Raw genomic sequence first — 27,181 nt, 5'->3', positions numbered from 1 at the left:
CTGCCAGATGTCTCAGAACGGGAAAGGGGTTAACCGACCACCACCACCACCACCCAACACAGCTAATTAGAAAGGGTTTGTCACGTAAACAAAATATGCCAAATAGTTCCGCACTAACCGGTTGTGTGTTGGAGAGTAAACCCACGACAATCATAATTCGGGTACCGTGACATTTTGCTGGTGATTACTACAACAAACAAGCTTCATCAGGCGATTTGCCAGAATTGTGAAGAAGTCTTCCTGTTACCTGCCTCAAATAGAGCAATGGCGATGTCATCACTGTGAGACTATCGGGTGCAAAGATCAGAGGGGGGCTTAATGTAATCATACACGTTAGAATGGATTGTGTTAACCTGGAAACATGCGGTACATATTACCGGTTGGTTTCGTCACGGTTGTGTTTCGAAAATTGGGCACGTACACGTACGTCATCAGAATGGTAAAGGGTTAAACTATATATATAAAAAATAAAAACTAGGTTTTATTTTACGAGGTCAGACCCACTGAGCTGTGTAGCTCTTTTGTCAGTCACGACCTGGCTATCACACATGATAGCTCAGCGAAGTGGCTGATATCACCATTGTGTGTATAGCAACAGCCAAATACTTTAATCACACGTTTATAAATGTGGAGGGAAAAAATCGGGGGACCTAGATAAAAATCCACGCCACCACGGGGAGAGAGAGAGACGTAAACTCCAAATATACAGCAGGCGTCAGGATCCGGCATAGAACCCATGGTTAACATCTCCTAGCCTACGTGATACGATACAACAGGCGTCAGGGTCAGGATCAAACCCACAACATCCAGCGTACCAGGTGAGGTAGTTAACATGTCATCAGGGTTGTGATCCGACCCACGACCTCCTGCATACCTGGCGAGGGAAGTTAACATCGAATCAGGGTTGTGATCGAACCCATGCCCTCCTGTGTACCCGGCGAGGGTAGATTAACATCTCATCAGGGTCGTGATCCAACACATGACTTCCTGTGTACCCGGCAAGGGTAGTTAACATCTCATCAGGGTCGTGATCCAACACGACTTCCTGTGTACCCGGCAAGGGTAGTTAACATCTCCCCTCAGCCGCCGTGTCCCCTACCATCTCTGTCGTCCTCCAGCACCACCTCGATCTCCGCCACGCCTGACGAGGCGTCCCGGTCTCCTCCCCGCGGGCTCACGGAGCGACCGTCACCACCATCACCACCGTCGCCACGGTCACTACGGTCGCCACCGTCGCCACCACTGTTGATCAGCTTCTGGAGATCCACCACTCTGAGGTGCCTCCTCCGCTCGACCCACGGCTTCTCTCGCTTGACGCGACACTCTCTGGCATCGACGCAAGGGCCCTCTTCCGTGACGTTCCGGTTGTTCTCTCTTCCGTCCTCACCGACGTAGTCCTCCTCCTCCTCGTCCTCCTCCACCTCCTCTTTGATGCGAACGTTGACACCTTCAACTCAAAGAGGGTGAAAACATTTGGCAACGTCAATCCGAACGGAGGGAGGCGTAGCTGACGAGCGCACCTCGTCACGGCTGTGCCCTGTGACGATTTCGACTCGGAGGCTGGAACACCCGTGACGTTGATTCTGAACGTGGAAGGGGGGGGGGGGGAATAAAACACACACACCGGAGGAACCCGGAGAAAAAAAATCCAAGCAACCACCACGGGGATAGAGAGAGAGAGACGCAAACTCCAAATATACAGCAGCAAGCATCGTCAGGGTCGAGATCAAACCCACGATCTGCTGTATACCAGGCGAGGTAGTTAACATCTCACCATGAGGAGAGAGAGGCACGCAAACTCCAAAAATACAGCGGCAGGCATTGTCAGGGTTGGGATAGTGGTATAGTGTATAGTGCAGTGTATAGCAGTGTAGTAGTGTCGTGTATAGCAGTGTAATGTATATTGCAGTATGTAGTGTATATTATACTCATATAAGTGCACAACTTTATCCGTGATGAATGCTGCACTTTCCATCGTTTTCATGCAGGGGGCGCTGCAAACCTACGTGCCCCCTGCATGAACGACGGAGGCGTAGGGACAGACGTTCAATTACGTTGGAATCGATCTGCAGACGGCGGTCTTCTCGCACGGCCAGCAGCTCCATGTCGCCTTATCTCGATCCCGCAATCCCAAACAGGTGAAAGTCCGCATCGAGCCGAACCCCCAGCAAGGCCATCTACTTAACGACGAGAGAAAATTAACACGAAATGTACTTTTCAATTAAGTCTTCCAGATGTAAAATGATATAAGCTTTTAATGAAGAAACAAAATGATCTAATTCAAACCATAATACAATTCAAAGATGTTTCATTTTAAAACTTAAAAACGGAGCATCGGGTGCTTGCGTGAATGCGTCGTTCGTGTGCAATTTTTTTCGTACTTTCCTGGCCGAAGGCCGTAAATGGTTGTGATGGGGCGCCATAGGCGCCCCCGAACAACCCCTAGTAGTGTATAGTAGTGTAGTGTATAGTGCAGTCATGTAGTGTATAGTAGTGTAGCAGTGTAGTGTATAGTAGTGCAGTGTATAGTCGTGTATAGGGTAGTAGTTTCGTGTTTAGTAGTGTCGTGTGTAGTAGTGTATAGGGTAGTAGTGTAGTGTATCATAGTGTAGTTTTAGTAGTGTGTAGTGTATAGTTGGCATAGTAGGGGGTACAGGCGGTGCATCGGTCAGTCATCTCAGTCAGTCGAGCCATGGCACCTGAGTCTGCCCCGTGACCTCCTGCCGGCGGGCGTTCGACACTTCACGTGGCCTTAACGTGCACATAGCCTGGCACAAGCGCCGTGGTGACGTCACTGTCACTTAGTGGCGAATGGCGGATGTTGTTGTTGTAGTGTATTGTAGTTTGCTGTCCTTCCCCCACACCTCCGATTAGCACGGATGGCTACGTACGGTGTGAAATAATTTGAACATACACACATACAGACACACACACACACGCTGAAATTTCACAAAGCACATCACGCGTCAACAGAAAGCTCTAGGCCAACGGCAGCCTCTGCCGGGGGTGGAGAACTCACCGCCATCGCGGTCTTCTCTCTCCACCTTCACCGGCAGCCACATTTCACTCCTGGGCATCTCTTCATCTTCTCGCTTGATGACGAACGACTCCACGGGTAGAGACGGGGCCACCTTCTCCTCCACCGCCTCCCCCTCATCGCCTGTCCCAAGGAAGATGCAGCAGAAGGAGGGACTCAGGGGCGCTGCTGTGGCCAAGAGATGTTGACTACCTCGCCTGGTATACAGGAGGTCATGGGTTCAATCTGAACGCTGATACCTGTTGTTAAGTATCACAGTGGCTATGGAGATGTTAACAACCTCACCTGGCATGCAGGAGGTCGTTGATTAGATCCCGAACCTGATGTCGGTTGTATTGTATCACAGTGGCTAGGGAGATGTTAACTCCCTCGCCCAGTATGCAGTACGTGGGTTCGATCCTGACCCGACGCCTGTTGTGTTTGTCTCCGTGGACATGTGGATTTTCTCCAGGTCTTCCGGTTTGGAATGAAATGCAATTACAACTTATACACTAAACTTTACACTACTATACACTACACTATATACTATTATATAGTACTATATATATTACACTCATATAAACTACTATATACTAATAAATACTACACTACTATATACTACACTATACACTACACTACTATACACTACACTACTATACACTACACTAATACACACTGCACTACAACACACTACTAGACACTACACTACTATGCACTAGTGTATGGTAGTGTAGTGTATAGTAGTGTAGTGTATAGTAGTGTATAGTGTAGTATATAGTAGTGCATAGTGGTGTAGTGTCTAGTGTAGTGTATAATAGTGTAGTATATAGTAGTGTAGTGTATAGTTTAGTGTATAGTTGTGACCTTTCCAAGGATGTGGTGGAAGGGCTTGAGTGTTCCGATAATCCTGAGAGCGAATCCGTCGGGAGTTATGCTCCTGATAGGGCCACCCATGGCGTTAAAGTCGAGGGGCAGGTCCCAAACTAAATACAATCGAAGAATTCCCAGTACCCCCCCCCCCCACCACCCTGGAATAGGTGGTGGTGCTCCATAGCTAGGAGAAGGCCACTCCAAATGAAAACCTCACAGCTGTGTGGTTCCCATAGCCGTCTTAGCTCGGTGGGCCACTGTGGCGTAACCCTGAGCCTATAGAGTGGGATCAATGTGCGTGAGCTGATCCGCACTTTAAACAAAGTCTAACGCAGGCGGGGAAAAAGGAAAGTTCTACAGCGATGGGCGAAAGGCGAAAACGGTAGGTGCAAGATGGCACTGGGAGCCGCAGCTTTGAACCTCCATGTAGGCGGCTCAGCCGTATTGGTCTTTTGACTGTTGACTCGAGGCAACAACAACACCCTGAGCGACCAAGCAGCCTTTTCTAGGGACAGCAACTGCTTTCTCCAGAAGGAGAGAGGCCTAGAAAAAGTGGCCTAAACAAAGCTTGCCTCAACTCACCCGGTTAGCTTACCGCAGCCAACGGGTATCACTTTACGTGGTCAGAAAGAAAGAAATCAAACTTCTCAAAATTTGCATGCTGGAACGTTCGCATAGCGATGGACTCAGACGAAAACAACCGACCACGAAGACGATCCGCTCTCGTCGCGAGGGAGCTCGCCAATCTTGACATTGACATCGCAGCACTCAGCGAAGTTTGCTTCGCACAGCAGGGATACCTCACTTAACACGGGGCGGGCTACACCCCTGTTCTGGTCAGGGAAAGCCAAAGAGGAGAGACCCCTATCAGGCGTTGGCCTCATGATGAAGAACACCATCGCTGACAAGCTCCTGAGTTTTCCAATTGGCCATTCAGAACGCCTGATGTCCCTACGGCTACCCATCCATGGTAACCAATTTGCCACCATAATTAGTGCTTATGCACCAACTTTCCAGGCTGATGAAGACATTAAGGAATCATTTCATCATGACCTCGGAACTCTTCTGCGAGGGGATGACCGCAAAGTCAAGCTTCTTGTGATGGGAGACTTCAACGCAAGAGTCGGTCAGAACCGTGACCTCAGGACGGGAGGCTCTTGGTAAGCATGGAATTGGCAACTGCAACAACAAGTCATATGCTACTAGAGCTCTGCGTAGAACACAACCTCTGCATAACAAACACGTTCAATCAAAAAGGCAGATATAAGACGACGTGAAGACACCCGCACTCCAAGCATGGGCATCTACTGGATTACATCCTTGTATACCAACAGGACGCAAGGGACATACTACACACCAGAGTCATGCCCAGCGCTGACTGTTATACAGACCACAGATTGATCAGAGCAAAAGTCACCACCCAAGAAGAAAGGTCTTCACCCCAAGAAGCTCTGTGTACAGAAGTTCCGCCTGTTAAGGGAGGAATTCCAGAAGAAGCTCAAGACCAGGCTCAGTGAACATCAAGACCCAGGCACGGATGCAGACCCTGAAGAGCGGTGTAAACATCTAAAATGGCTCTTCAGGGCACAGCTGCAGAGGTGGTTGTCTTCTCAATAGGGAAACACAAAGATTGGTTCGATGAGAATGATCCAGAAATTGAATTACTCCTCGAGACTAAATGTTCCTGTCATTCCAGACTACTTGCCTGTCCCAATGACCAAGCCACAAAAACTGCATACAGTGCTGCATGCAAAACCTTGCAACCAAAGCTGAGAGTCCTCAAAGACAACTGGTGGACAGACCTCGCAGAAAGGATACAGCTGTATGCAGACATAGGGGACACAAGAACATTCTATGAAGCCCGACGCTCAATGTATGGACCCTCACACCAGACACAGGCCCCCTTAAGATCATCAAATGGCACAACCCTTGTGAAAGACAAGGAAGCTATCATGCATCGATGGTCAGAACACTTTAGCAGTCTCTTTGAAGACAAGCGGACCAACAGGGGCAGAGATTGCATCTGCTTTCAAGAAACTTAAATCACACGAGGCACCTGGTATCTATGGGATCCCAGCCAAAGTGTACAAGGAGGGAGGAGATGCACTGCCGGACAGCCTCGCAGACCTTTTCTCATATTGCTGGGAGAAGGGAGCAATACCCCCAAGATCTCCGGGATGCAGTGATTGTCTCCCTGTACACGGACAAGGGGGTGAAATTTGACTACTCCAATTACCGTGGAATCACCTTCTCTCTATCTCAGGCAAAATTCTGGCCAGGGACCTACTCGACAGATTGGTGCTCCCCAATTGCTGAAGAAGTCCTCCCTCAAAGCCGTTGCCGCTTTAGGTCGGAAAGGGGAACAGCAGAACGAGCGCAGGGAACAGTACATGGGCCTCCATGCTCCATTCATTGACCTGAACAAGGCCTTTGACACAGTCAGTAGTGATGGTCTCTGAAGAATACTGTCCAAACTGGGCTGCCCTCCCTAGCTCCGTACCATGGTGCAGCAACTCCACGTCGGAACAAGAAAGGACACGGGGTCAAACAAAATGGAAGCCTCTCAGACACCTTCCCCATCAACAATGCGGTGAAGCAAGGTTGCATGCTGGCACCTACACGCTTCACCATATTAAACAGCCTGGTGCTCCAGGAGGCAAAGAAGGGTCTGACGGAAGGCCCCTACATCCGATTCCGGACCGATGGCAGTATTTTCAATTTAGACTTAAAACTTTCGTGACTGCAGGAATTCATATTCTTGGTTTATTCGGTAAAGTCACGTAGATAGAAAACAAAAGTCTAAATTAAAAGCAAAAAAAACCCACGACGTTTTAATCGCAACACAAGCGGTCTTCTTCAGGTGGAGAGAAAAGAGGGGGGGGGGGGGGGAGGCAAGGCTCCTGCTGCAGCTGCTTATAAAGGCTCCAGAGTGAGTGGGCGGGGGAAAGGGCTGCACGAGCAGCCCTTTCTCTGGAGTTGTGCATCACCATTCCTTTCAGCTCTTTTATCCCCACAACAACAACCAGTAGCATCATCAGGCAGACAGCCACAGAGTTGTGGAGAAATCCTCCTCCTGTTTCGGTCTTGAATAGAGCAGAGGGGATAAATGTGACGTCGTAACTTGTGAGCCGATCAGGTGAGAAGCCCAGTGGAGTGGGGGTTAATGTATACATAAAGTATGCAACATCACACGTGTGTGTCCATCCTACTACATGTGTGTGTGTCCATCCTACTACATGTGTGTCCATCCTACTACACACGTGTGTGCATGTCCATCCTACTAAACGTGTGTGTCCAAATTAGCGGCCAGTTTCCTTTCCATTACCGCTTGCATCATCAGGTCGTCTTCTATTTACGTGGAAACCCTTTCTCTCACCCCCCACGTTGAGTCACCCCTTTGGCTCCAGCTTAGATGCAGCAGCAGCACCAGCAGAAGTGGCAGCAGCAACATCCTTCCACAGCGATACATTTGGAGTTGCTGATATCTCATCTCTGCCACGGGAGAGAGAGACAGAGCTGTGACGACAACGACGATGATCGTGCAACGCGTCAAACTCACGCCAGTCGACGCTGCCAACTCCGACGCACCACCCCCCCTCCCCCCCAGCGAGAGTTCTGTGGCGAGAAGAAAGCAAAAGCAAGAGACACCGCTCACCGGTGGCAGCAGTAGCAGCAGCCCCGGCAGTAGCAGCGGCGGCGGCGGCGGCGGCGGCGATGTCTTCCCACCGCACGCTGGCTCTGCGCGGCATCTTGCGTGCCCGGGGATCTTCTCCGCGGCTTCTCGGCGAACTTCCGCGATCCAAAAAGGGGGCGCCTCGGCGGACGACCCCCGCCTGCCGACGCGAGGGGATGTGGTCACGACTTTGAACCTTCGACGGACGTGCCCCCCGGTGCGTTGGCTCGCCCGAGCTAGATCCGTCGGCTTCCCGGTTGGCCGTACGATTTTACATTGTAAGGTCGCGCGCTCATTACGTGCACACACACACACTCATTACACACGCGCGCAGAGTGCTTGCCACGAATTAAATCGTTACAACTACCTCGCTGCTGATCTCGTAGTCCGGCTTATCGTCACCCGAAATTCATAGCGGCAGCCAAAATACTCCAAACGCGTGGTGACGTTGAGTCTAAATGTGGAGGGGAGTGAACCGAAGGAGCCGGAGAAACATCCACGCGACCACGGGGAGAGAGAGAGACAAACACAATCCAAATATACAGCAAGGCGTCCGGGTTGGGATCGAACCCACGACCTCCTGTATTCGAGGCGATGTAGTTAACATCTCACCACGCGGAGAAAGACAGAGAGACACACAAACTCCAAATATACCGCAGGCATCGTGTCTGGGATCGAACCCACGCTCTCCTGTATACCAGGCAAGGTAGTAGACTCACGCACAGGGACAGCTGCCACTGGGGGTTCCCCTAGACTATAGACTACATAGCAGCAGCGATCATCGCTACCCCTACTAGCAGCAGGCTAACGCACAGGGACAGCTGCCACTGGGGGTGCCCCCTAGACTATAGACTACATATCAGCAGCGATCATCGCTACCCCTACTAGCAGCAGGCTAACGCACAGGGACAGCTGCCACTGGGGGTGCCCCTAGACTCACAGCAGGCGTCAGGGTCGGGTTCGAACCCACGGCCTCCTGCATACCAGGCGAGGTAGTTAGTTAACATCTCCTTTATAAACTAAGTATATACACAAAACATTTATTATATTTACCATTGTCTTATTATTTACAGCATGCCGGACATCCCCCACAACAAATGAGCAGCCACAGGAGGAGCAGCAGCAGGAGGAGGAGCAGCAGCAGGAGGAGGAGCAGCAGGAGGAGCAGCAGCAGGAGGAGGAGGAGCAGCAGGAGGAGGAGGAGCAGAAGGAGCAGCAGCAGGAGGAGCAGCAGCAGAAGGAGGAGGAGCAGCAGGTAGAGGAGCAGCAGGTGGAGGAGCAGCAGCAGGAGGAGCAGCAGCAGAAGGAGCAACAGGTGGAGGAGCAGCAGGAGGAGGAGGAGCAGCAGCAGGAGCAGCAGGAGGAGGAGCAGGAGGAGCAGCAGTAGGGGCAGGAGGAGAAGCAGCAGCAGCAGGTGGAGGAGCAGCAGTAGGGGCAGGAGGAGGAGCAGCAGCAGCAGTCCGAGTGGCCCCGACCTCGTGAGCTGCACAGCGAGAAGCCCCAACCTGGAGGAGCAGGAGGAGGAGCGAGCGGGCGGAGCGATGGCGGTGGAGTGGTGGGGGCCCGGAACGTCGGAACGTGGCGGCGGCTGTGATACCCGGCGATAAACACGACGACGAGACGACGTACATCCAGCACAAGACGTAGCACTTACGACAACTTTTTGTACGCGTGGAGTTGAGTTTTGGTGATGAGTGCTTAAGGGGGCGTCCATAAATGACGTCATGCGATTTGGGCGATTTTTAACCCCCTCCCCCGTCGTCACACGACGTCACAAAAAGTGAGACCCCCCCTCAAATATGACGTCACAAAGCTCTGCCCCTCCTCCCCCCCCCCAAATAAAACATGCTTCAAATCGCTTTAAACTATTGTCACATTGTAGTGCGTATTTAATGCGGCGCTGCACTCTGATATTTATTTAAAGTTGCGCATTTTTATGTGACGTCACATTTCTCAACCCCCCCCCCCTCGTCACAGATCGTCACAAATGTCTGACCCCCCCCCCCCCCAGGTGCGTGACGTCATTTATGGACGGCCCCTAACGCTTGACACTTTGTAACGCTCTGTCATTACAATACACTATACTACTATACACTACTATACACTACACTATACACTACACTATACACTACACTATACACTACACTATACACTACTATACACTACACTATAAACTACTATACACTACACTATACACTACACTATACACTATTATACACTACACTATACACTACTATACACTACACTATACACTACTATACACTATCATACACTACACTATACACTATTATACACTACACTATACACTACTACACTATACACTACTATACACTATCATACACTACACTATACACTACTATATACTATTATACACTACACTATACACTATTATACACTACACTATACACTACTATACACTACACTATACACTACTATACACTACACTATACACTACTATACACTACACTATACACTATTATACACTACAATATACACTACTATACACTACACTATTATACACTACACTATACACTACACTATACACTACTATACACTACACTATAAACTACTATACACTACACTATAAACTACTATACACTACACTATATACACTACTATACACTACACTATACACTACACTATGCACTACTATACACTACACTATTATACACTACACTATGCACTACTATACACTACACTATTATACACTACACTATACACTACTATATACTACACTATACACTACTATACACTACACTATAAACTACTATACACTACACTATATACACTACACTATACACTACTATACACTACACTATTATACACTACACTATACACTACTATATACTACACTATACACTACTATACACTACACTATAAACTACTATACACTACACTATATACACTACACTATACACTATCATACACTACACTATACACTATTATACACTACACTATACACTACTATACACTACACTATACACTACTATACACTATCATACACTACACTATACACTACTATATACTATTATACACTACACTATACACTAGTATACACTACTATACACTACACTATACACTACTATACACTAAACTATACACTACACTATACACTACTATACACTACACTATACACTATTATACACTACACTATACACTACACTATACACTACTATACACTACACTATTATACACTACACTATACACTACTATATACTACACTATACACTACTATACACTACACTATAAACTACTATACACTACACTATACACTACTATACACTACACTATACACTACTATACACTACACTATACACTACACTATACACTACTATACACTACACTATTATACACTACACTATACACTACTATATACTACACTATACACTACACTATAAACTACTATACACTACACTATATACACTACACTATACACTACTATACACTACACTATACACTACTATACACTACACTATTATACACTACACTATACACTACTATACACTATAAACTACTATACACTACACTATACACTACTATACACTACACTATACACTACTATACACTACACTATACACTACTATACACTACACTATACACTATTATACACTACTATACACTACACTATACACTACTATACACTACACTATACACGACTATACACTACACTATACACTACTATACACTACACTATACACTACTATACACTACATTATACACTACTATACACTACACTATACACTATTATACACTACACTATACTATACACTACACTATACACTACTATACACTACACTATACACTATTATACACTACACTATACACTACTATACACTACACTACTATACACTACACTACTATACACCGCACTACTATACACTACACTACCCTACTATACACTAAACTACTATACACTACACTACCCTACTATACACTACTATACACCACACTACTATACACTGCACTATACACTAAACTACTATACACTACACTACCCTACTATACACTACCCTACTATACACTACACTATACACTTCTACTATACACTACACTACTATGCACTAAACTACTATACACTAAACTATACACTACTATATACTACACTATACACTACTATACACTACACTATAAACTACTATACACTACACTATATACACTACACTATACACTACTATACACTACACTATACACTACTATACACTACACTATACACTACTATACACTACACTATACACTATTATACACTACACTATACTATACACTACACTATACACTACTATACACTATACACTATTATACACTACACTATACACTACACTACTATACACTACACTACTATACACCGCACTACTATACACTACACTACTATACACTACACTACCCTACTATACACTAAACTACTATACACTACACTACCCTACTATACACTACTATACACCACACTACTATACACTGCACTATACACTAAACTACTATACACTACACTACCCTACTATACACTACCCTACTATACACTACACTATACACTTCTACTATACACTACACTACTATGCACTAAACTACTATACACTAAACTATACACTACCCTACTATACACTACACTACTATACACTACACTACTATACACCACACTACTATACACTACACTACTAAACACTACACTATACACTACTACACACTACATTACTTTCGAAACACTCCACTACTTTCCACGACACTATTACACCTTACCTATAAAAGGCATTTTTACTGGTAGGAACCTCCTGGTTACACCACCAGCCCACAGGGGATTATTGTGTCCGTCCGTCCGTCGTGCATCCAAAAATGGGAAGGGTGGGGCTGGGTGGGGAGGGGAGGGGAGGGTGGGGAGGGTGGGGAGGGGAGGGTTAGGAGAGGCTGGGTGGGGAGGGTGGGGCTGGGTGGGGTGGGGCTTGGTGGGGAGGGGCTGGTCACCCCGTGGTGCCCTTATAAAACTCAACGTTTAACCTACTCACGCCGGCTTGTGCCCGCCCTCACAGTCGGGCATATTTGCGGAATACACCACGTGGTGCCGCCGTTGACCCTGGCCATTGACCGTGCAACCCAACGTTCCTACCAGCTCCCTCCGCAGGAATGTGTTTGTCTGTCTGTCCGTCTATCTGTCTGTCTGCGTTCGTGTGCTTGCACGGGATTTGGCTCTCAAACGGTGGGGTTTACGTAAAAACATTTTTTGCCAGCTACCAGGCCGTAAGCCCCGCGCTGGGCAAGTGCTATTCCTTTTTCACGTCCGTCAACTTTAAATTTGTTAAATTAGCGATTTTTCTTTCTTTATTTAACTTTTATAATTCGACTTCCTTAATTTAATTAATTTAATACACCACTCGGGGCGGAACAAGGCACGCAGCTGCGCTTGCGCGAAACGCTGGCAGGGTTAGCCCCTGCCAGCCCATACACGCGCCATCGCCGGAGGTGTGCGGGGTTTTTTAATCGCCTGCAACACTCTACAAGATAAGTCGCGCAGATTCTGTCTAGAGGCATTTATAAAGTAACACTTTGCTCAGCTGGCAGGGGTTGCCCCTAGCAAGGTACACACGATCGGCAAATAATTTCATTCGCGTAAAAATTGCAACCAAAGTACACAAAACACTGAGGCTAATTCTTCAGAGTGTGATGTCCTCTCCCCCCCCCCCAGCCCAATGCATCCAGTTACTACCATAGAGTCCATAGATATTCATATTACAGCGCATAGTATTATTGTAGCACGGGTGTGGGGAGGGTGGGGGGGGGTAGCGGCCCAGCCCCCAGCCTGCCAAGGTGCCACCTCGGCCGGCTGGACAATCTAGGCGAGGCCGGGGGCTCTGCACGGGGCTAGGCCTGACCACACACTCTGTCAGGTGAGTACTTTGTGCTATACGGTCCACATATACTGCTATAGAGTTAGCATGTACTACTGTAATGATAGCAGATACCACCACAGTCAGTATGCACTGCTGTAATCATAGCAGGTACCACCACATTATGCACTGCTGTAATCAAGGCAGGTGCCACCAAAGTATGCACTGCTGTCATCATAGCAGTGACCACCACAGTCACTGTGCACTGCTGTAGTGAAAGCAGATACCACCACAGTCAGTATGCACTGCTGTTATCATCACAGGTGCTACCACCACAGTCAGTATGCACTGCTGTAGTCATAGCATTATACCACCCCAGTCAGTAGGCACTGCTGTAGTCATAACATTATACCACCACAGTCACTATCCACTGCTGTAGTCATACCATTATACCACCACAGTCAGTATGCACTGCTGTAATCATAGCAGGGCCTGACCTGGTAAAATTTAAAATAGTTGAGTTTATCTTCTTGGTTCTTTCGGTAAAGTCACGTTGAATGGAAACAAAATAATAAAAATAAAACATAAAATAAAATTCTCACGACGTTTTGGCCACAACACAAGTAGCCTTCCTCAGGTGAAGAAACAGAACTGTCGAGAAGACAGCGCTTTAGTGAACACTGCCAAGCTTGGCAGCGTCTTTTAAGCTGAGCGCCTTGACGAAGGAGTTTACATATCAACAGAAGGATTTAGCATTGAAATAGCTGTGTTAATGTGTTGGATTAGCAGGATGTTAAAGTCATAAATTAGCATGTAACTGGGAGATTAGCACCACGGAAAGCGACGAGCTTTGTTCAGACGGATGAGTCCATCTATGTTCGGAACGGAGGAGGGGGGAGAGAATTTAGCATTGAAATAGCTATGTTAATGTGTTGGATTAGCAGGATGTTAAAGTCAGAATGTTAGTGAGGGATTAGCATGTCGGTTTCTTTTTTCTTTTCAACATTAGCACCACGGAAAGCGACGAGGTTTGTTCAGATGGACGAGTCCGTCTATGTTCGGAACGGAGGAGGGGGGAGAGGGAGAAACAGCCACGATGCGCTGCTCTGTCCTGTGTTGCGTTACAACTATGCTATAAACTAGACTACTATACATTACAATATTACACCTTCCAATCTAAACTACATTGTATAATATCGTATACACAGCCCAATGCAAGCTCTAACATTATGCATTATATTGATATGCCTCCAACTAAACTTTTTTTCTAAATTACACGACTATACACCGTAATATACACTGCCATAGACAAACCCCGCCCTTGAATATACAATGCGTTATTATACACTGCCCTATAATTTAGACTATAAAATATTATACTTGTAATATTACACTATGTATTATTAATTTAGATTTTAGTTTTCTATCTACGTGACTTTACCGAATAAACCAAGAAGATGAGTCCCTTCAGTCACGAAAACTTTAAATCGAAATAGTTGAGCTTAGTCTACGAGTCTCTATACATCTCTATGGGTCTTTGTATTTCTATAGGTTTATGTGCGTTTAGAGTATGTTGCTGCTCTACATTTCCATGTGATAATGATAAGCCCACTTCGTTGAGCTGCTGTCATTTGTGATGGCCAGGGGTGACTTCTGAAAAAAACTAGGTATACATATCTCAGTGGGGCCTTACACCTGATAAAAGAAAAATATATAATTTAGTTTTGGTAAAATTTACCGTGTTGTTTTGTTTGCAGTGACGAAAACGATTTTTTTTTAACCCATGACCGTCTAAGCCAGTGGTTCTTCTTAACCCGGGGTGCACGTACCCCTGTGCATGATGCCCTTCCTGGGGGGTGTGTGAGCCATGGGCAGATTTTTTTCGAAGGTATTTCCTCGAAACACAAATGAAGCACGGGCATGCAAGTTACAACTTATCTTGTTTCGTTAAACACACCGCCATCTATTGCGCGGTGGTTGAACTTACAACTCTCGATCTGAACAGCTGCAACTGGACATACGGAGAACAGGTTTGTGCGTATCTCTGAAAGTTCGTAAGTCGAATTTTGTAAGTAGAGGAGTTCCTGTACAGTAGTAGTACCTCGCTGAACGAAATTTGGTTTACCTGTATACTTGTGTAGTGGATACAAATGGACAGCGAGGTGTCTCTGGAGGCAACACGTTTATTACAAGATGCCCAAACACAAAGGGGTAGCTGCCCCTTCCACCAGGTAACCTAGGGAGGTAATCCCTCCGGGCTAAATAGCGCTAACACAACTGGGGAAAGCTGTCAAGCCTGGACCCCGACTCGAGTCCAGGTCTTGTCTTTGGGCTTCTTCTTTAGGAGGACGTCTTCATGTCTTCAGGTGGGCAACAACAGCCGGACCCGTTCAGGGGTCCGACTTATATAGTCAGTTCCAGGGCAACCTCTGCCCCTAGGCACGCCTCCCTTCTCGAACCTTCCGGAAACATCTGGAACCGGTCCCGGGGTCCCCCAGCCCCCTCTTTGGGGGCCCCACCCCCGGTACGGTACCTCCGGCCACGAGCCCTCCAGGTTTATCCGGAGTGCCATGGCCCCCTGTCACCCCTGCGCCGCTCCAGGCCCTCTCGCCCCCTAGCCTTCAGGGGCTGGCACTGCACACGGGAGCGCAATGCCGCGCTACTGCCATGCTGTGGGTGATGTGAGCAGCGTGTCCCCTGCTTTACACACAGGCCGGCCTTACATGACATGCAGTGGCATTCCCCGATGCCACTACACTTGTACATCGAAATTGAGTTTTCAGTTCCATACGGCATACATCCGTTTTCAATACGGGCAAAAAACTTAATAAAATGTTTGTCTATTTGTTTGCGTTTCTCCCTTGTGATGGCACCTTGTAGGATGAACGTTGAAATTTATAAGAGCACGGGGTGACCAATAAGGTCTGATTTGGTCTGTAATAAGGTAGGGCACTGATAAGAGGTTGACAGGTGTGGACGTACGTACGTACAATTAACTTCTTTCGCACCCGTACGTAGCCATTTGGGCTAATCGGAGGTGCAGGATGCAATTTCGTTCATCGGAAACCTTCGCTACCAGAGGCTGATGTAACGTGGGTGGCGTAGGCGATTGATTTCGTTCCAAGAATTCAGGGGTGGGGTAACAATAGGGAACTATTTATCCTGTGCAGTAGCCTTCACTTTGCTTGCTTTAAGAGTGGTCTCCAAGGTCGACTGCGCTGACTGCCAATGAATGCGGCAACTTCACTCTTAATTCCTGCCGCTTCTACCCCCCCCCCCCGCCTCATGCTGTCTTTGCATTGTCGTTGATGCTGCGTATCTTGCCCAGTGGTATCTATAGCGGTGACGGGCGCTAACCTAGATCGGGACGGATCCGAGACCATTTTATTTTTCGAATGCGGTGTCAAAACTCTTGCTGAAAAAAGACGTGCATAGCTCCACGGGGCTTTACCTAATAAATTAAAATATAAAAAAATAGTTTACAGTTTAATTGTCTTCTTTGGTACTTTCGGTGAAGTTACGTAGAATGAGAATAAAATAATAAATTGATAAAATAAAATAACACAATAACATTCTCACGACGTTTCGGCCACAACACAAGCAGCCTTCATCAGGTGAAGGGACGAGACTGTCTGGAGGACAGCGCTGGAGCGAACAAAGCCGAGCTCAGATCGCGACCTTTAAGCTGTGTGAGAAGAAACAGAGCGCCTTGACAAAGGAATTAGCATAGAATTTAGCATTGAAATAACTGAGTGATTAGCTTGTGACTGGTCACAGAAATGGCTATGTTAAAGTCAAAGCATACACATCCTCAGAGGCACCTAGTACAAATCAAACAGGATAATTTAGCATTGAAATAACTGAGGGATTAGCTTGTGACTGGTCACAGAAATGGCTATGTTAAAGTCAAAGCCTACACATCTGAGCTATTCACAGTAACTGGGTATACACTACACTATATAATGAATACTATATAGTAAACCAATAAAAAAACTAAAATATAAATTACCTCAATGTTATCAATAAACTCTATATAGTCTCCAATTCTACGTGACTTTATCGAAAGAACCAAAGAAGATGAATCCCTTCACCTGATGAAGGCCGCTTGTGTTGTGGCCGAAACGTCGTGAGAATGTTATTGTGTTATTTTATCAATTTATTATTTTATTCTCATTCTACGTGACTTTACCGAAAGAACCAAAGAAGATGAATCCTTGCAGTCACGAAAGCTTTAAATCGAAGTTTAATTGTCACAGCCGCGCGTCTCAACGTGGCTCATTAGACTGATGTATACTGGGGGATAGCAGCACAGATGCGAAACGCATTCGTTCCCACGTGGGAGACCGACAGAGGGCAGGTCTCCCTGATCGCTGCATTGGGGAGGGGAATACCTTGAGGCCCACTACCCACGAGATAATAAGGCAAATCAGAACCTTTAAGAGCAGTGGTTCTTAACATGGGATGCCCTTTCTGGGGTTGTGCGAGACATGAGCAGATTTCATATTCTATGGTACTTTCGGTAAAGTCACGTAGATAGAAAAAAAAAAAAAGAATAACAATAAAATCAAGTAAAAAATAAAGCGAATTAAAATATCATGACGTTTCGATCGCAACACAAGCAGTCGTCATCAGGAACAGGGAGGTTAGCCTCTGAGGGCAAGCTGTTTATAAAGGTTTAGAGATGGGCGGGGCAGATCATGTTAATGTAGGGGAGGGCTCTGACACCGGTAGTAGGTCAACACTAATCAAAGAGCTGTTTATAAAGATTCAGAGATGGGCGGGGCAGCTAATGTTAATGTAGGAGAGGGCTCCGACACCGGCAGTAGGTCTACACCGATCATCAGCCACGGCAGAAGTATTGGTCCTACCATGTTTCAATTTTCAGTTTAAGAAATTAAACTGAAAATCCGAAGGGTCCCGAGGAGGAAAGTCACAGTTTCCTGGTGCCAGGAGATTGGCCGACCCTCGCAGGACAGGTTACATTGCGGTGCCCCTGAGTTGACTTAATATTGTATGGGCGCAGAAAGGTTCACCGGGGCCAGCCGCCATGAGTCATTCACGACATCGGGAGGTGCTGGGGTGGGATATTAAGCGAGAAGTGCAGACTATGAGGTCAAGGGATAGCAGCGCCACGACCTCCCCCAATCCCCATACCGAATACACACTTCCAGGGTGTGTATTCGCCATTCGGGCGTCATTCCAGATTAACAAGGGTGAGTGATAAATTAATGAGTACGGACTAACAGGCAAGGGCTCGTAGAAGCACCAGCGGCAATGCTCCATGTAAGGACATACAAATAATCACAGGTAGGTGAACGATAGTCCACGCGGAACAACGCGTCCCAAGGATTTTGAAGTCAGGAGGAAAAAAGGGGAGCCTGGGGTTTGTTTAAAGGACTTTTCTTCAACATCTTGGTCGCCAAGACCCCCCTTCCCCCCGCCGTCCTGCCTTCTCGAGCCACCCGCAGCATCCGTGTGATGCCAGCGAGTGCTGCTACGAGGCAGTGATAGGCAAGGTTTCTTTCTTCCTCTTCCATCCGACTCTCACAGCGTCCGCGCGACGCCGTGAGTACAGCTATGAGGTACGTGGTAGGGCATTTGAGTATCTGGGGACTGATGCAGCAGTAGGCTAGGCTCTTCTCGCAAAATTTCTCCCCGGGTAGTGCGGGATTTGCGCCGAGAATAAAAGTTAGTACAGAGCATAGGCGTGGTGTCCGTGATTTCTGTGTGGAGCGACTGCGTTGGGGGAAGGCGGAGCCGCAGCGTGTGCGCTCGTTAAGAGATAATCGCCCGCAGGTGCGAGCGCGTTCGCGCCCCCTGTGTTAGCGATAGCTGTGTGCACGGGTGTGTGGTTTGTCTTCGTGTGTCTACGAGCCAGCAGCACGAGTATGTCCCTATGAGAGGGCGCTAGCGTGGAAGGGCCTGATCACTCAGTCGGCGGGGGGCCCGGCGGGAGACAACTGACGCGGTGGAGGGAGCGGAATGGGCGGACGTCACGCCCCACCTGCCTAGCGATGGCGGTGGGGTGGACGCAGGGCCCCACGCGATGATCGACTGTACAGAGAGACTCCTCTAATTACGAATGTTCGACTTACGAACTTTCAAAGACACGAATAAACCTGTCGCCCGTATGTCCAGCTGCCTGTTCGGACCAAGAGTCGTAAGTTCAAAAGCCGTGCAAACAGACAGCGGTGATGGTATCTACATCTTCAGAATGTGAAGAACCAGTGGCATCTACATCTGCAGAACGTGAAGAACCAGTGGCATCTACATCTGCAGAACATGAAGAACCTGTGGTATCTACATCTGCAGAACGTGAAGAACCAGTGGCACCTACATCTGCAGAACGTAGCATCTCCATCTACAGAACATGAAGAACCAGTGGCACCTACATCAGCAGAACGTGAAGGAGCAGTGGGATCTACACCTGCAGAACGTGAATAATTTGTGGCATCTACATCTGCAGCATTTACGTCTCCAGAACGTGAATAAAGTGGTATCTACAGGAGATGATATATTGTTTAAAGCCATTCCCCGTGTTTAATGTACATACCGACAGGAGTAAAGATGACTTACATACAGACCTCCGGAACCTGACTAGTTTTTAAGCCTGTGTCAATTCACCACAGTGGCGCCCACCTTCATGATGATGGTCCCAGGCATGGCGCTACGAGAATCACAGCACAAATACCAATTTACGAAAGCGTGTTGCAACTATACACGGTTGTGTCGAACGAGGTCTCTTTTCAGAAACACAGGGGGCGATGTTTTAACTGCACACGGATAGCCACAGCTTAAGATTATCATCTCCACTCACACACAATGGAACAACGCAAAATGTTTCGCGTTGCCGCGCGCATCTGGCCGTCAAGCCGTTGGGAGGACGTCAAATCACTCGGATGCCTCGATGTCAGAATTGTAAAGGTTCTGGCGACAGCGTCAGGGGCCGTGGGTTCGGGCGCGAGTGCCGCGGTGCGGGAAGAGGGGTAGACGCGTTTTTTTTTTATTACAGGGTAGTCCTCAACTCACGATGGAGATGCGTTACGACGACCCCATCGTAAGTCAAAAATATCTTCTTTGGTTCTTTCGGTAAAGTCACGTAGAATGAGAATAAAATAATAAATTGATAAAATAAAATAACACAATAATATTCTCACGACGTTTCGGCCACAACACAAGCGGCCTTCATCAGGTGAAGGGGACGAGACTGTCTGGAGGACAGCGCTGGAGTGAGAAAGCCACGCTGAGCTCACGACCTTTAAGCTTAGAGTCACGGCATCTCTTCAGAAAGGCCGCTTGTGTTGTGGCCGAAACGTCGTGAGAATATTAGTGTTATTTTATTTTATCAATTTATTATTTTATTCTCATTCTACGTGACTTTACCGAAAGAACCAAAGAAGATGAATCATTGCAGTCATGAAAGCTTAAAATCAAAAATATCGTTAGGTCGAAGATGGCCTAGCCTACCCAGGAGTCTTAAAGAACGGTGATAATTTAGCAAAACAGAGCAATTTACAGGACCGTACTGTATAAACTATATACTGTATGTATTAATTACAATACTGTATTGCAGAGTAAAATTGAAAGTAAAAAAAACAAGGTAAATTCTGAGCCTACCTATATGAAACTGCAATTTAATAGAAAGTTTTTTTCAGGAAACAATCCTATCTGCTATAACAACTTTTAACGTGCATTGAACGTATCGTAGTAACCCGACCGCTGGTGTATTACACGCTTTTATTCAACTCACTGTCTGTTGTTTTTGTCGTTGTTGTACCCTCAAATCGTACAACTCAATTTTATATTCTTAGCTCTTTCGGTAAAGTCACGTTGAAGGGACACAATAAAATAATAAAATATATATAAAACAATAAAAAAATTCTCACGACGTTTCGACCATAACACAAACGGTCGTCATCAGGTGTGTCGGTTTGCATAAATGTATTTATTTATAAAAACCGTCAGCGCCACGCGCAGCGATTTGGCAGTTTATTTAGAAGGACTAGTCCATCTATGTTCTGAAAAGAGGAGGGGGGAGACGAAAAATGAATGTATGCTGTCTGAAAGCCACCGTAAGCGTGAACAATCAATTAAGACCTGAAATGGTTTATCACATCTTTCCAATGATTGCTAAGCCAGACTCCATCTTCTCGGTTGAAATTGTCTCCGTGCTTGTATATGTGGATGGCCTCATGAACGAATATTTTTTTATTGTTATATATATTTTATTATTTTATTGTGTCCCTTCAACGTGACTTTACCGAAAGAGCTAAGAATACGAATTACTGCAGTCACGAAAGCTTTAAATCAAAACTCAATGTTAACCCACTTGCCAATGTGGTATCGACTGAAAACTTGGTCTACTTACGTCACAATGGTGACAATGCTACATTCTATCATAAAACATTTTTTTTATTTTTAAACATTATTTTTCATGTTATGCTTCGGCCAGGGTCTAATTGTCCACGGTCAAATGACGTTGTGGCAAGCTTCGGGGGCCACTTACTGGAGTCGTGGAGCTCTTCCATTACGACAGTACATTCATGTTTACGATGTGACAATCGATCTACTGCTGGATAAAATACAATTTGGTTACAATATTTGACGACACTAAAAAGTATAAAATAATATATTTTAAAAAGCGTGTTTTTAAAAAAAGTTTTAAAAAAAGTTTAAAAAAATATTATTATTTATGTTGAAGCGTAATTGAAAAGGAGTGACTCTTTGTTTTTTTCGGTAAAGTCACGTAGAAATAATAAAAAATAAAATTATATAATAGCATACGACGTTTCGATTGCAACGCAAGCAATCATCATCAGGTACAGAATTAACACAGACACATCAGGGGACACAGAGAGAGGCGGAGGAGCACACTAAATCAAACAGGGTTTAGCAACAATTATGAAACTATATAAAGCAACACTGACGGTCGGTTAAAACACAATTAACGCATGGTCTGGTTGATTACGCTATTTCAAAGATTGCGAAATTGTAAGTTAAGTGTGAAATTTAAGAGCAGTGACAGAACACAGATCGCAAAGAGACATATGCTGAGAGACACGCACACAGAGAGACACGCACACAGAGACACGCACACAGTGCATCTATGTGCCGAAGCCTTATATAGACAGAAACGGCGGAGCTGGGACTCAGAGACAATGGGACACAAATTAGCATGAGAGCACATATCAAAGCAAGGTGCGGGTGCACACGCGTGGTCACATACACAGGCAGACGGTGCGGGTGGAAACGCGTGGTCACATACACAGGCAGAGACAACAAAGTGATACAGACCCAAGTCAAGACACAAGGGCAGATACACCAGCAGAGACAACACAAAGACACAAACTTCATAACCTCCCCGTAGAGGTGATTCTAACTTGATTAGGTGCTTTCGTGACTGCAAAGAGTAATTCCTGCAGTCACGAAAGCACCTAATCAAGCTTAAAAAGGAGCGCTCGACAACAGCAGCCACCATTCGCCACTAAGCGGCGGTGATGTCACAATGGCGCTTCTGTGCCAGGCTGCGAGCCCTTTTTAAGGCCACGTGAAGTGTCGAACGCCCGCTGGCAGGTCACGGGACAGACCCAGTTGGTGCCATGGGTTGACCGACCGAGTGTCCACACACGAGACACGAAGAGTGACTCGGCATCGTTTTATTAAAAACAGGTCCCTGCAGGGTGGGCTGGTAGGAACATTGAAATTTTGCGCAATTTTATGACATTGTTACGTAAAATTGTGCAAATTGAGAGCGTCTTCCCACCTTTTTGCCCTCAAAATCGTTGAGGGTTCTTCGGACAAATTAACCTCTGTAGAGGAATGGAACGGTGAAATCCTTATTGACTGAAATCTGCTCATTTTGTGTTGGGTGCAATAAGACATATCAAGTCTCTGCGCTGTCTATTGCTGATTTTACACCCCAACAGCACGAGATTTCACTTCGTTAAAGTATTGAAAGGGGACGGACGGACGGACACATTAATCTATTGCAGGCTGGTACACTCAGTTTACAACTTCGTTCCTACCAGTAAAATATGCTTCTCCTTTCGTATGGATGGTAAAATGGCAAGGGGGGGAGGGGGGGGTGGAGGCATCATGTAGTATGAGTTAAACAAATTCAGGGTGTGATAATTTCAGACTCAGGAATGCCAAACCTGGCTTCGCCGCTAGATCTATTACTTAGTTTAACCCGTGGGAGGCTTTCTCGACCAATATTATCCACAATTGAAGCTTTTCGGTTGATCGCGTAAATATAATTGTGGGTCGTTAAAGCTGCCGCACAATGGGGGCTCTATGGGGGCGCGCCGCTAAGCGATCAGTCGTCCACAGGGGGTGGTCGTTAAGAGGGGTTCTCCTGCACACAGCTCCGTGTGCCCTCACCAGGTGAAAAAAAAACCCCAGTGTTTTCTTTCTTTCGATGACTCGGAACGTCGATTAAATTATTGACTGCTTGGGTGAACTAGATTGAAGAGAACGACTAAATGCAGGCGGACTTCGACGAAAGCTTGTGGGGGAGAGGGGGGGGGGTTACGTTTCTGGAAAAAAATATCCGCGTTGGGGCAAAACCGCGTTCGGCAAAACAACGGACCTCGTCCATAATCGAGATTTGTTCAGTTGAATCGCGTAATCATGAATGTGCCGTTAAAACCACCACCACCACCCATCACAGCCAATTAGTGAGGGGTTTGTCACGTAAACAAAACATGCCAATTAGGTCATAGTTCTGCACACCGCTGTGTTGGAGAGTAATTGTAAAACAATTTGAGTGCCGTCACGTTTTGATGGCAATTACAACAGTGAGCATCATCAGGCGGCAGACAATTCTAGCTTAAACGACGCATTTACATTTACGCAATCTTACCAAAAAAAAAAAACCCTCTCAATGGATTTTTGTGTTCAGTTTGTTGCCCTCACCCCCCACACCGCACTTCCGATCAGCATGGTTGGCTACGCACGGTGTCACGAAAATAAGTCCAACGTACACACGCACTAAATTATTTCGCCGATAATATTCGCTCCTTCTCGGCTTCCGCTCCGCAAGGTCTGGAATTCTCCTCCTCTTGAACTTTGCACAGCCGAGATTCCGCTGCCCTTGTTTGTTCTGACGCGCACACTGCGAATATTGTTTTCTTCCCGTGAAGCGTCCCTTGATGCGGTTGCATTTAGACGCTGTGACGTCAACGTGGAGAGCGTTGCATCTCGGTCCACTTCTTCATCCGGACACCACTAAGCTCCGTCTCGTCACAGTCTGCCGCGCTGTCCGCGGTCCCCGGCGGCCAGCGATCGTAGCCACCGTCGCCGTCGCGCTCGATGATTTTTCCATCGACTCGGCCACCGCCGAATGAAAAAAAACAAAACTCTTCGCCGACAAACGTCTTCTGTCGCCGCTGTAAAAAACGAGAACCCCCAACGTCGATGAAACTGCGGCGAGCTGATCGCTGGAAACCTCTCCCCCCTATCTCTCCCCTCCTTCTCTATCTCCTCTCTTTCTCCCCTCCTCCTCCCCCCCTCTTCTCTCTCTCTCCCATCCCTCCACTCTCCCTCACCTTTCTCTCCACTCTCTCCCCTCCCTCTCCCCTCCCTCTCCCCTCCCTCTCCCCTCCCTCTCATCGCTCGCTAGGAGTCGAAGCAGTGCATCACGGGAGCCCAGTCGAAGCAGAACGTCGCCATGCTAGGAGAAAAGAAGATGCGTGGCGGCGCCGCGGTGGTGGCAACGGCAGTGGTGGCGGTTGTGGCGGTGCCGGTGGTGGTGGCCATCGGCAGGCTCCCTGGGACGCCCGGGGACTGTGTCAAGCTCCAAGAGGGCAACGGTTCCGGAGCTGCGTCTTTAGAGAGAGAGAAACCCGCGCACGCACACACACACACACGGACATGTTTCAGTTGAATTTCTCTGTAGCAATAACGTTTTATTATCTGCGTCATAATTATGAAACAATAACAATAGGCTTCATTACCCTGCGTGGCAATAAAACAGCAGCAGTTGTGTTAAGATGCTTAAAACACCAATGAGATCCCCTTTTGCAAGGCATCAAGTCTGCATTAACTACACGTAACTTGTAGCAAAACGGGTGAACAAACATGCTCTGATAATAGTGTACGCATTGTCTTTGAAACTGATTGGCCTACACCAGAGACAACGGCGTTCTTTCTGGCCTTGTCTCACCACCAGGTGTCAGACCAGAGAATGCCAAAAGGCGAACAGCACAAAGACAATGCAAATTTTGCCACAAGTGCGTGTGGTTAATGCAGACATTATGCCTTGCAAAAGGTATCTCTTGGGTGTTTGCACATCTTAACAAAACTCCTGTTTTATTGCCAGAAAGGGGAACACCTATTCTTATTTTTCAAACGTTTCACTACGACTACATCTACCCGGTAGGAATACTTTTTATCACTAGACCCAAAGGGGTGAATAAACGTAGGCAGTGAGAAAAAGGGGTTGTGGGTAGATAGAAGATGACCCGATGATGGGGCGGTGATGAAGTCGAAACTGGCCGCTAATTTTGACACACACGTGTAGTAGGATGGACACACGTGTAGTAGGATGGACACATACACAACAACCGCCATTCGCCACTAAGTGGCGGTGACGTCACCACGGCGCTTGTGCCAGGGCATGTGCACCTTGAGGCCACGTGAAGTGTCGAACGCCCGCCGGCAGGAGATCACAGCAGAGAACCAGGCCGCCTGACAGAGATGACTGGCTGATGCACCACCTGTGCCCCCTAACGTGCCAACTTGCTGAGCTTTAGCCACCCGGCGCTCCGCTCATTGTTGTGAGCGTCGTTCCTCTACTCTCCGTTGTTGCTGGAGGGCGACTGCCTCCAACTGCCCAGTAGCCTTCCTTCACGAGCCTCCTCGACAGAGGCCGATCTTGACACCGCTGGTACCATTCATCGGCAAGTCCACTCAGCTCCACATCCTCCTGTACCACATAATTCCATCTCTTCTCTTGCCTGTGCCACGCCCATTTAGCGCCCTCTATCCGGCCGAACAAAAGCTGTTTAGGCATGTAGTGGCCGGGTATGCGGGCTGCATAACCCAGCCAATGCAGCCTTGCCTGCCGGAGCAGCTCACCAATGAGACTTTCAAGGATTTGAGAGCTCCTCACACAATCCAGGCTGGTTTAACCCAGGATGAATCGTAGGCAGGCTAGCCTAGATTTTTCTAACTGGCGAAGACGATTCAATTAGGGGGGGTCCATGTTTTGCAAGTATAGACAAGGGAGGGGGCATGACCGTGGCCGAGAAGACCTGAAGCTTCGTGTGAAGCAACAAGCCAGGTTAGTTTCCACAGCATTACGCAACCGATGAAAATACCAGGGTTTTTAAAAAGATGGACCTGATTTCCAAGCAGTACTGCTCTGAAATTGGGTCCATCTTTTTTAAACACCCTATAGAATGCTTCTGGGCTGATTCAGAGTGAGACCTATGCTGTCAAACCAGCGCCAGACATGAGCACACTGCACAGGTATAGAAAACTCTCCACTCTCTCCACAACTGCCCCATCACCAATTGGGAGTGGTGGTGGTGGTGGAGTGTTTGATGGCACAAAATACCCAGGCAGATGCTTAGTTTTCGTGAGGCTGATGGGAAGGCCACACCTCTTAGTGTCAAGCTCCAGGTTCAGCAACAGTGCCTCCAACTCCTCCTCTGAGTGAGCAGCAATAAACAGATCAGCAAACATAACATGTTTGACCAATATGGAGCCATCCCTCCTATTGTATTTGTACATAATTGAAATTCCTCCAGTACAACCATCAAAGGCTTCATGAACTACATGGTCAAAATAGAGGTCAAATAATGTGGG

At 47.0% G+C, this 27,181-nt stretch overlaps 2 protein-coding genes across 3 annotated transcripts in view; both read right to left on the bottom strand.

Annotated features, from left to right (window-relative positions):
- Positions 1-380: 380 nt before the first annotated feature.
- On the bottom strand, positions 381-9,251 carry LOC116957640 (uncharacterized). The gene is made up of 5 exons (XM_076057154.1): positions 9,035-9,251; positions 7,542-7,719; positions 3,020-3,160; positions 2,055-2,177; positions 381-1,453 (listed from the first exon to the last, which is right to left on the bottom strand). The coding sequence occupies exons 1-5, from the start codon at positions 9,188-9,190 to the stop codon at positions 1,080-1,082; spliced, it is 972 nt and encodes a 323-aa protein (XP_075913269.1). The 5' UTR covers positions 9,191-9,251; the 3' UTR covers positions 381-1,079.
- Positions 9,252-23,013: 13,762 nt separating this feature from the next.
- DCP2 (decapping mRNA 2) overlaps positions 23,014-27,181 on the bottom strand; it is a 44,357-nt gene continuing 40,189 nt past the window's right edge. Inside the window, exons 12-13 of one of the 2 annotated variants that reach the window (XM_076057153.1) lie at positions 26,931-27,024; positions 23,014-25,197 (exon numbers count right to left, since the gene is read on the bottom strand). In XM_076057153.1, the coding sequence (XP_075913268.1) occupies positions 25,044-25,197; positions 26,931-27,024 (248 nt within the window). In that variant the 3' untranslated portion in view covers positions 23,014-25,043. The remainder of the gene's footprint in view (positions 25,198-26,930; positions 27,025-27,181) is intronic. The other variant, XM_032979900.2, reaches the window with a different exon arrangement.

This window comes from Petromyzon marinus, chromosome 79 (assembly GCF_048934315.1).
Source record: "Petromyzon marinus isolate PM22_M1 ecotype Great Lakes invasive population chromosome 79, UKy_Petmar_22M1.pri1.0, whole genome shotgun sequence".
NCBI lineage: Eukaryota > Metazoa > Chordata > Hyperoartia > Petromyzontiformes > Petromyzontidae > Petromyzon > Petromyzon marinus.
The sequence above is the reverse complement of the archived record's forward strand: the minus strand, read 5'-3'. Positions and strand labels throughout refer to the sequence as shown.